The sequence below is a fragment of the Lynx rufus genome, unplaced genomic scaffold (assembly GCF_022079265.1).
Source record: "Lynx rufus isolate CCGP_SWC_20201006 ecotype Redwood Valley unplaced genomic scaffold, mLynRuf1.p SCAF_4, whole genome shotgun sequence".
In the NCBI taxonomy this organism is placed as follows: domain Eukaryota; kingdom Metazoa; phylum Chordata; class Mammalia; order Carnivora; family Felidae; genus Lynx; species Lynx rufus.
In genome coordinates, this window is record NW_025814856.1 from 71,494,055 (window position 1) to 71,506,054 (window position 12,000).

A 12,000-nucleotide genomic window follows, 5' to 3' on the forward strand; every position below is an offset into this window, starting at 1 on the left:
TAGATTGTCCTTTTCCCCATTCTTGGTTCCTTTGCTGTAAATTAATTGACCATAATATGTGTGTTTCTTTCTGGGCTCTCTATTCTGTTTCTTTGATCTGTGTGTCTTGTTTTTATATAAATACCATACTGTTTGGATTGCTATAGTTTTGTAATATAGTTTGAAACCAGGAATCATGATTTCTCCAACTTTGTTCTTTCTTAAGATTGCCTTGGTTATTTGGGTCTTTTGTGGTCCCATACAAATTTTAGAATTCTTTATTCTATTTCTGTGAAAAATGCCATTGGAATATTGATAGAGGTTGCATCAAATGTGTAGATTGCTTTCGATAGTATGGGAATTTTAACTACATTATTCTTCTCATCCATGAGCATGGGCTATCTTCCCATTTATTTGTGTCTTCTTCCATTTCTTTCATCAATGTTTTCTTGTTTTCAGTGTACAGGTCTTTTACCTCTTTAGTTACATTTATTCCTAAGTATTTTGGTCTTTTTTTGATGCAATTGTAAATAGGATTTTTTACTTAATTTCTCTTTGTGACAGTTCATTATTAGTATTAAAACATAGCAGATTCTTGTATTTTGATTTTGTATCCTGCAACTTTACTGAATTTATTAGTTTTAACAGTTTTTTAGTGGGTTGAGTCAATTTTTGTGAAGAGTTAAGTTCTGAATATAGATTTTTTTTTTTCCGCATGTGGATGCCCAGTAGTTTTAGCATCATTTGTTGAAAAGACTGTCTTTGCTCCAATGTATTGCTATTGCTCCTTTGTCAATGTTCAGTTGACCAAATTTATGTGCATCTATTTCTGAGTATTCTATTCTGTTCCATTGATTTATTGTTTTGTTGTTGTTGTTGTTGTTGTTTCACCAATACCATGCTATCTTGGTTACCATAGCTGTGGTGAGTCTTAAAGTTGAATAAGTCAGTTCTCCAACTTTGATCTGCTCCTTCATATTGTGTTGGCTATTCTGGGTCTTTTGCCTCTCTCTATTAGTTTGAGAGTCATTTTATCAATATCCACAAAATGATTTGCTCAGGTTTTAATTGGGATTGCATTGATTCTATAGAAAAACTGAAACTCTGACAACACTGAGTTTTTTAATCTATCAACATGGAGTATCTTCCACTCAGTTAGTTCTTTTTAAATTTCATTCATCAAAGTTTTTGTAGTTTTCCTTACATAGACCTTGTACATATTTTCTTAGGTTTATACCTAAATATTTCATTGGGGGAGGTGCAAATATAAAAAGGTATTGTGTATTTAATTTTAAATTCCACTTGTTATTGCTGGTATGTAGGAAAGCAATTGACTTGCATCCCGCAACCTTGCTATAATTGTTTATCAATGAATCTTTAGAAATGCATTTTCTTTACTGGGGTTCACATAGACATAAAAATGGCAGTTGACTGTCTATCTCCCAGGAACACTCATCATTTTTGTGGTCTTAGATCTCCGACATTCATGGTCTGTAACACTTGTTGGTTTGACAACAAGCTAAGGCAGTACTTTCCAAACTGTGTTCAGTAGAGTCCTAGAGCTTCATGCCATTGTGTCTCCTCAAAGCTCAGTTAGGGTGGAATTCAGTGTGTAGGGCTCTGAGATTCGTATATCATTTTAGGCAGGGTAACTCAGTTTTTCTTTATACTTTTAATTTTGAAATTATTCTAGATTTACAGAAGAATTGCAGAGGTAGTACAAAGATTTCCCACATACCTTTTACCCAGTTTGTCCCATTGTTAGCATATTATAGAACTATGGGTACCTTGTGAGCACTGAAAAATTAGATTACTCAAAAAAAACCACTATTAGCTAAATTACATACTTTATTTGGATTTCACTGACTTTTCCACAAATGTACTTGCTTGAGCAGTTTGGCTTTTATCGGTTTTATCAATTGAGCTTCATGTGAGATTTTATTTAGACAAAGGGTCTGCTGGCTGCTTCTTTCCCCAGGCTTTCCCCTACCTCCACTTTATAAACTTTCAATTAATGCTATTGATGATGGAGGCAAAGTGGAATTGTGGCTTCTCTTCTCATCATCACAAAGTGCTTAGCATCTATTACTTATTGACTCCTCCAATATCCTCATGTGGTCAAGGAAAATGGAGCAGACATTTAAAATTTTTCTTTTACAGATGGAAAAACTGAGGCACATAGAGGTGAAGTAACTTGTAGGTAAGAGTCAAATTGAAGTAGGTGTGCTGACTGCTGGTTGACCTTCTTATTTTCTCCACAAGGCTTTCAGGTGAGCAAAACATACCTGAGAGAGAAAAGCTGATCAGCCTCCGACTTCCTTGCCCTTGGACGGTCTCATCAGAGCCAATGCTTTTAAAAATCTGTAAGAAGGAAAATGGGAGACAAGCAAAACAAGCATTGAAACAGCTACTCACATTGTAATACAAACACATTTAATCACAGTTATTTCTCCAGCTACAGTCTACAAAGACAGCAGCGTTGTGATTTTATTAGGCTACTATTGATTAAAAAAAGCTTCTCACAATCTAATGTCTTTCCCAGTAATAGAGGATCTGCTAGTGGGGATGAGGGGTATTTTTCAGGGTAATGGAAATCAACAAACACAATTACTGTAATATTAGAGGCTCTTTGTAACTATTTATGTAAACAACATCTTTTCACATTCAAATTTGCAAAATGTATTTATTAAAGCCAACCCTAAGGCAATAGAATGATAGGTCAATAGATGTTTACTGTTGTAATTACAATGTTTCCATTTAGCAAAGTATAGTGTTAAACTGCCGTACCTTCATTTCTTCTGATCTGTATTATTATCTAGGGATTTCCAGGAAATTCTGTTTATTAGGGAGGAGCCTGAGCATAGCATTAAGAAACTACTCTGAGATCTCTCCTCTTTAATTGCTACCCTGGGAAATTTCAGAACATAATTGTTAAATGGCTTATCTGTAGTCTAGTAGGTATTTGCAAACCAGGTTGTTAAAATGTTTTCTATCCCATCCTTGCTCAATATATATCTGCTAACATATTAATCAGAACAGCTAGAGTCCTTGCTTCCATTTTCTCCTAGGAAAGTTTTACTCAGAAATAATTCTGAATATTTATTCAAAGGCAGAGTTACTGCTGAAGACACTGCACTTGCAGGAAATAATTTTTAAAATCTGAGTATCAAGCAAATCCATAGAGTATCCACTTTTTAGAAGATAATCTACCAAAGAAGGAAAAAATGGAAAACTCGATGACCTCTAGCTCAAAGTCTCTTTGTTGTAGGTCGTGTGGGCTATTCTCTCACTCTTTCTACTGCCTCTCAGTATCCTTGATGCTGTAAGAGTGTGATTGGATGTTACCATCAGCTTGCCTTTATGAAACTTGAGCATAATGATTGGGCATCTCAAAGCTGGGCTCACAGCTTTGGCCCAGGAGAGTACAAAGGGATTATTAGAATTCCTCCCCACTTTGAAGCTGCTGCCCCTGGTGTGCCTATGTGCTTGGCTACAGCTTGTGTACAAATCTCCTCAGTATGCTTGCTTTTAGACCCAAGTGCAAGGTGCCTCTCAGGGATGCTGGGCTGTTCAGCAGAGAGAACCAATGTGAGTGGCAGATGGAATGGATCTTGGCATGAAGTGAGATAAGAGACAGGTCTGTGTCTCTAAGAGTCTCATTTGATAGTAGAGAATCAGAGGAAGGCACAGCTGGGATTCATGCATTGGGAATGTGAGTGGTCCCAAGGAATGATCTCCCTTCAATTTGGAGACACTTATCCTTCCTACTCTGGGTTTGTTCTTCACTTTGCATGGTTAACACAGAGTAATCGAAGCCAAAAAAACAGCTCAGAACCTGCATCCTCAGGCTGGACCACACTCCTAACTGTCAAAGTGGCCAATATATATATAGAAATAAATCAAAATTCCTTAATGTTGTAAAGTTTTCTTCTTTGTCAAACCTATGCCCAGATGAAGGCCACAGCAGCTCTCGGCCGGCTGGCCACAACCCTTAAGTTGCTGTACCTGCCTAAGTAGGACAATGACAATCAACCTCTTAATTCTAGTTTAAAAATGTCAACATCTGGGGCTCCTGGGTGGCTCAGTTAAGCGTCCGACTTCAGCTCAGGTCACGATCTCACAGTTCTTGAGTTTCAGCCCCACGTTGGTCTCTGTGCTGACAGCTCAGAGCCTGGAGCCTGCTTCAGATTCTGTGTCTCTCTGCCCCTTCCCCACTCACACTCTGTCTCTCTGTCTCTTGAAAATAAATAAACATTAAATTAAAAAAAAAAAATGAAGATGTCAACATCTAGCTTGTCTCCTCAGACTATAAGTTCCTTGAAGACACAACAAAAACTCCTTTCGATATAGCCTTGTAGAATTAAGTCTAAAGCGTGTGCATTCCCATTTTAAAAAGTGTAGGGTAAAACTACACATTTCATAGGAGGCTAACACGAACTTAAACATGCACTATGATAGCAAAAGATAGTGTATTTTTTCCTTCCTGTTTAAAGCATACACATTTTGGTTCTTCATATTTAAATATTCCCCTGCTGGCTATTCAGGATATTTACAAGCAAGTTCTTCATCTTTATGGCATCAAAAATCAAGTCTGAGACAAAAAAAAAATGTCCATTTTTCAGAAGCTACTAAGCTCAAAGGGGAGACACACATTTAAAACTCCACAGAAGTCTACTTAACTCGTGGCCTTTTGCTAACATCATTTACAGTCATCGCCAGATTGATGACATGAACGCGGAGACAACAGTAGCCATGATAAACATTTTCCAGGAAGTAAAAATGTTTGCCTGTCTCAGGAAGGTTCTACATCCTGACTTCTTGCTCCAGATGAGTTCCGGGGGCATGTCTGAGGTTAACAAATCTGTTGCCCTTACAGACTACCATTTATTGACTATGAAAGAGGTGTGATGACGCGGCCAAATCGCTCACTCTGGAACAACCTGGGGTGACAGAGGCGCATGAAGGAATTGCTCATCTTCTCAGATCTGCACGTTCCACGAGTCCCCTTTGCTCTTCCTCGCTGCTAGTCTAGCCACTGGGTGCTGGGTCCTGACGCCCCCTCTCAGATGCAGCCCTGGCAGCTTCACTGTTTTGCACACAAACGTTTCCACGGCAAAGCCTCTCTGGCAGGTGGTTTCGCAGATTCAAAGCCACATCTGCTGGTGGTGTGCAGGAGACCCCGTAGGTACTGAGAAGGCCCTCGGAGTTGAATTAAGGGCTCTAGGGTTAATTCTGATGTATCTCTCCTACTCCCATTCTCGGTTTTCTCTTCATGTCTGATGTTTGAAAGGCTCTAAGTATGAATCCACACCACTGTTGCACACTCCCAAAATGCAGTTCGCCAAAAAATGGAGTGAAGATCAGGCCTTTTTACCCTGGCAAGGGAACTTCTGCCTCCGCAGTACAAAGCCGTGTAGCTCCCACGACTTGCTGCCCTCCGCCTTAACTCTACACGTTCTTCAAATTCCATCTTTTCCTTTCCTGGTACCACCACACGAAGATGAGACTGTTTGCTGGAAACATACCTGTGTCTCACACACACGATCATGTAAGCATGCCGACCTATATCCTCCGCTTTCCAGTCTCCGAGGCCAGGGAGGCTTCTCAGGTGCGTGCTCATTCCCAGAGGTAGGCAGGTGTGCCCAGGGGGCAAGAGTGCCTGTCTTGGAGCATCCACTGTACTCAAAGATTGGGGTAAAAACTAATTTAGAAACTAACATGAAGAGATTTAAGGTCGAATGCAAAACATGCGTGCATTTTGGACGTAACACAGGAGTTTTCAAAGAACTTCCTCGCAGGTGAAAGGCGACTCCGAGTTGCTCCTCTGAATGTCCCAGACCTGGCTTTTCTTCCTCAGGTAAGAGTTGGAAAAACTCCACGTAGCATCCCTGGCATTTCCAACAGGGGTGTGGCCACATCGTGCTCAATTCTGATGCATTAACTCCATTTATATGCCCACAATTATTCTTAAATAATTGTAGAATGACTCTGCCCCCTAAAAATGCTGATAAGGTTTGTGTTTAGTTACAGAATAATTAAGTCTACAATGATGCCAGAAATCGAAATCCATGCCTTCATTCGACCTTTATTCATTCACCTGACCCAGATAACTCTGATTTTCCTATGAATGAAAAATGCAGGGCTCCATGACTGATAATGTGAATCTAAAAATCAGGTGCCAACTAACAGTGCATTACAAATAATAGAATATCCAAGCCATGGCATATCAGCAGCCAAGATACAGGTCACAGCTTCCATTTTAGATCAGAGATCAGTGGTTCCCGTACACTTCAATATCTTTTGCCTCCAAGATAAAGTCTAGTGAATAATCTGATATGCCTCCAAGCCACCTTAAAAAAACCCCACAAATATCAAACAAATCCAGGTCTCAAATTCCATTTCTACCTCCAAATCTCTGAAATGTTCAAACGCGCAAACAGAAAACAGCGAACACACACACTACAAATGTGTATAGAGCACTTTTGGGTACATTTGCCTCACTGAATCCTCATAATATGACTATTGGGTAGTTAGGCAACTCATTCCAAGTTCTCCAGCACCAAGGCCTATACACCTCAAGGGCAAAGTCATCTTTAGGGGCATTAAAAGAATAAAACATAAAACTAACAGTCAACCGCATCCCAGGCAATTTCCCCATCTCAGGGACACATGCAATGGAAGACTCACAAGGCCCATCAAAGGGACAAGAGACGAGTAACAGGGATGGGACCGGATTATGTGCCAAGTACAGAGCCAGTTCTTTTAGACACACTCTTAACAGTTTGCGAATTAAGCATCATTCACTCCCCACCAGTTCACAAATGTGAAAGTTGAGCTAAGACCAATTTGTTGACTTCCCCAAATTCACCTGGGATGAATCCAACTCTGGTCCCTCCAACTTAAATAGAATGAATGACAGAACCTGACATAGAGTCTGTCCACCCGTGAGGTTGTTTCTTCAGACCCAGCCTGGCTGCTCAGCTGTCGTGTGCTCATGTTCTATTCATATTTTGGTCCTATTCTGCCTGTTCCTCTCTGCTTTCTGATGCTGCTGTCACCAAGTCAACTTCCAGAGCCCTCAGTGCTTCTACTCTTCCCTTGAAGGCAAGACGCAAACTTCCCAATTGCAGGGCTCTTCCGCTAATCGCTGTGGGCAAAAGAGAGGCGCTGGAAAAATGAAGAATTCCTCCTACTTTCCATTGTGTGAATTGGGCAAAACATGTTAGTTACGTAGGGATGCTCTGACTGCTTTAGGCAACACGGGATTGCAGATATTAGCACCAGGGGCAAATCTGTGTGGGGCAAGGGGCTGCTGTGTGTGAGAGGCTAAGCATTTGGTTCACTAAGAAGAAAGTGAGGAGACTGTAAGAAGCACTGTTTCATTGAGAATGTTAGCTGGAAGTAATCAAATCCTGGATGTTCCCTGATGATTTTTAGTTTTTCTAACTATTCTTTTTAACATAGTTTCTTGTGTAGTGCAGACTGCTCTGAAAGTAAGCTTATGACGAACTACCAAATTCTAAGGAATAGCTGAACCATTCTGTTTGCCCTAGGTCTGACGTCCTCTGACTTCAGCACGCATCAAAATCTCCTGCAGGGCTTGATAAACTAGAGATTTCCAGGCTCCATCCCAGAAGGTCTGATTTTGTAGGTTTGGGAAGGGCCCGAGAGTCTGCATTTCTACCAAGTTTCGTCAGATGAGGGAGATGCTGCCGGCCAGCAAGACAATGCTTGGAGAAGCATCGGTCTCAAGTGTCTACTTCTTTCAAATGGTAATAGAAAGATGTGTTAGTTTTGTAACTCTTATCTCAAACTGTCTTGATCCTAGTTCAAGCACCAGAAGCAGGTTCTGTGATGCCTTGGCCCACGGAGGCCCCATGCCCAGTGCTCAAGCCTGTACCCATTGGGGACAAACAATTCAATTCTCTGCAGATCTCACTTCCTTGTCTGGATGACTGTCACCTAGCCAGCTGCTCCCTTAGTCTGTGAAGGATCATCCTTCACTCTGCTCTTTGAGCTGATCATTGTTGCCTCGTTGAAACCTACAAAAGGCAGCCTTTTGCACTCACTGGGCACAAATGAGGCTGCAGGCTGTACGCCCCAATGACAGGTTTTCTTTGGCCCATGCAACAAGTGAATTTTTAAAAAATTAGTTTCCAACGTATTTTTCAAAATCAAGCAATTTGTTTAAGTTGTGGGTTTTAGAGTCTTTTGGAATGTCCAACTGAACATTCCAAGCAACTGAAGCTGGGCACCTTCCCAGGCCTCCTCTCTGGAGCCACTTTCATCAATCCTAAGATGCCCATTGGTTTCCAGGGGCCCCTGGGTGGTTCAGTTGGTTAAGCATCTGACTTTGCCTCAGGTCATGATCTCGTGGTTTGTGGTTTGAGTCCCACATCAGGCTCTCTGCTACCAGCACAGAGCCCACTTCAGATCCTCTATCCCCCCCTCTCTCTGCCCCTCCTCCATGTGCACATATGGGCACTCACTCTCCCTATCTCAAAAATAAATAAACATTAAAAAAAAAAGATGCCCATTGCTTTCCATGTTAATGCTGTGAAATCAGGGTGTGGCTAATCATCAATGTGCCTTATAATTGTAACGGGAAAGCTTTTTCCAGAATGGTGGTATGAAAATCAATGATGGATCCACAGCATTGTAGATTCTATGAATGTGATACCAGCTTGGCTCCTTGGAAGCTTTTGAATCCTTCCTCTGGTGTGTACGTACGTATGTACATGTGTATGTATGTATGTATGTATGTATGCATGCACATTTGCACGTACGTGTATATATGTGTGTACATATGTATGTATGTGTGTGTGCATACATATGTATGCATCCTCTACTTTTTCTGTTTCATTTAAAATAATTTATGAGGTGAAATTCACATAACATAAAATTGACCATTTTAAATGGAACAATTCAGTGGCATTTAGCACATTCACAATGTTGTGCGACCACCCCTTCTATCTAGTTCCTAAACATTTTAACGACTTAAAGTAAAACCTTATACCCTATGCCCAGTAAGCGGTTTCTTCCCATTCACCTCTCCTCCCCAGCCCCAGAAAGCCTCCAATTTGCTTTCTGTCTCTTTGGATTTATGTATTTTACATATTTCATATAAGTGGAATCATACAATCTATGGCCTTTGGCGACTGAATTCTTTCACTTAGTAATGTTTTTGAGGTTTGCATGTATCAGCGTTCTCCAGAAAAGCAGAACTAATAGGGTGTGTGTATGCACATATGTGATAAGGAATTGGTTCACACACTTATGGAGGCTTGCAAGTCCTAACATCTGCAGTCAGCAAGTTGGAGACTCAGGAGAGTTGAGGGTGTAAGTTGGAGCCTGAAAGACAGCAGTCTTAAGACCCAAGGACAGTTAATATTCCAGTCTGAGTCTACAGGCCAGGAAAAACTCATGTCCCAGCTAGAAGGCAGTCAGGCGGGAGGAACCCCCTTTTATTCAACAGACGGCTAGGATTATTGCCCCATTCAGATCTTCAGTTCATAGGATGAGGCCCACCAACATCAGGGAGGCCAATCTGCTTTACTCAGCCTATTAATATAAATGTTAAGCTCATCTAACAGTACCTTCACTGAAAAACCCAGAATATCATTTGACCAAATATCAGTGTACCCTGTGTCCCTGTCAAGGGTTCCCCCATGAGGTAGCATGTTAATCCTCTTTATATCTAATAATCCATTGTATATATACACCACAGTATGTTCTTTTTGCTGTTGAAATCCTGTCAAGTTATTTTTTTTCTCCAGTTTTGGGATATAATTGACATACAACATTGTACAACGTGTTGATTTGATACATTTATATACTGCAAAATTATTATCGTCATAGTGTTAGGTAACACCTCCACCATGTCATATAACTACCATTTCATTTTTGTGGTGAGAACATATACAGTCTACCAACGTTCAAGTTCATAATACAGAATTATTAACTATAATCACCATGCTATACATTAGATCCCCAGAACTTACTCATCTTATAATTAAAAGTTTGTGCCCTTTGAGCAAAATCTCCCCATCATCCCCCACCTCCCACCCATGGGAACCACTACTCTACTACTCTCTGTTTCTTTGAATTCTGCTCTTTTAGATTCCACATATAAGTGACACCATATAGTGTCTGTCTTTCTCTGACTTATCTCACTTAGCACAATGCTGTCAAGGTCCTTCCATGTAGTTGCAAATAGCAGGATTTCCTTCTTTCTCACAGCTTAATAATATCCAATAGTGTGTGTGTGTGTGTGTGTGTGTGTGTGTGTATCTATGTCACATTTGCTTTATCTATTCATGCACTGATGGACAACTTAGGTTGTTTCCATAGCTTGACTACTGTGAATAATGCTGCAATGAACATGGCAGTGCAGATATCTCTTCAAGATCCTGCTTTCAAATTTTTGGATATATACTAGAAGTAAATATATAATATACATATAATATATAAAACATGTTTATAATATTTATGTTATACATACACTATACATATATACACACACACACACACACACACATATATATATATATATATATATATATATATATATATATACATATATATATATACACCATAAGTGGATTATATGGAAATTCTACTTTTAAGTTTTTGAGGAACCTACATACTGTTTTCCATAGTGTCTGCATCAATTTATATTCCCACCAACAGTGCACAAGGGTTCCTGTTTCTACACATCCTCACCAGCATTTATCTTTTCTCTTTTTGGTGATGGCCATTTTTTAGTCTTTTCTCTTTTTGGTGATGGCCATTTTAATCGGTGTGAGATAATAGTTCATTGTGGTTTTGATTTGCATTTACCTAATGATTGGTGATGTCAAGCACCTTTTCATGTCCTTATTTGCTATTTGCCTGTCTTTGGAAAATGTTTATTCAAGTCCTCTGCCCATTTTTAAATTGGATTGTTTGCATTTGGGCTATTGAGTTCCATTATTTCTTTATATATTTTAGATACTGATACCTTATCAGGTGTATGATTTTCAAACACTTTCCCCCACTCTGTAGGTTGCCTTTTCATCTTGTTGATTGTTTGTATTGCTGGGCACAAAAGTTTTCTAGTTTGATGTAGTCCCACTTATTTTACTTGGTTGCTTGTGGTTTTTGTGCCACATCCAACATATCAATGCCAAGACCAATGTCAAGGAGATTTTTCTCTGTTTTCTTTGAGGAGTTGTATTGTTTTAGATCTTTCACTTAAGTCTTTAATCCATTTGAGTTGATTTATGTGGCTATCCAGTTTTCCCAATACCATTTATTGAAAACACTATCCTTTCCACATTAAGTATTCTTGACTTCCTTGTCAAATATCAGTTGACTGTATATACAAGGATTTATATCTGGGCTCGTGTTTCTTTTCATTTGGTCTATGTTTCTAAAGGTATGCCTGTAGCATACTGCTTTGATTACTATAACTTTGTAATATAGTTTAAAATCAGGGAGTGTGATATCTCTAGCTTTGTTTTTTCTCAGTATTTCTTTGATTATATAGGTTCTTTTGTGGCTCCATACAACTGTTAGGATTGTTTTTTTTCTATTTCTGTGTAAAGTGCCATTGAAATTTTGATAAAGATTCCACTGAATGTGTAGATTGCTTTGGGTAGCATGGATATTTAACAGTGTTAATTCTTCTCCTCGATAAATATGGAATATCTATTTTTGTGTGTGTCTTCTTTAATTCCCTTCATCAACATTTAGTATTTTTCGGTGTACAGATCTTTCACTTCCTTGGTTAAATGTATTTCTAAGTATTTCATTGTTTTTAATGCTATTGTAAGTGGGATTTTTTTCTTTATTTCTTTGATATTTTCTGCTAGTATACAGAAGCAACTGTATGTTGATTTCGTATCCTGCAACTTACTGAATTCATTGATTAGTTCGTTGGAACTAAGAAACTGTTAAGTTTTTTGGTGTGGTCTTCAGGATTTTTATATATAAGATTATATCATTGCAAACAAGGGCAATTTTACTTCTTTTCCAATTAAG

The 12,000-nt window shown here is 39.3% G+C and overlaps 1 protein-coding gene across 1 annotated transcript in view; it reads right to left on the reverse strand.

Moving 5' to 3' along the window:
* HECW1 (HECT, C2 and WW domain containing E3 ubiquitin protein ligase 1) overlaps positions 1-12,000 on the reverse strand; it is a 240,934-nt gene that overhangs the window by 148,937 nt on the left and 79,997 nt on the right. Inside the window, exon 4 of the mRNA XM_047096449.1 lies at positions 2,265-2,340. Within this exon, the coding sequence (XP_046952405.1) occupies positions 2,265-2,340 (76 nt within the window). The remainder of the gene's footprint in view (positions 1-2,264; positions 2,341-12,000) is intronic.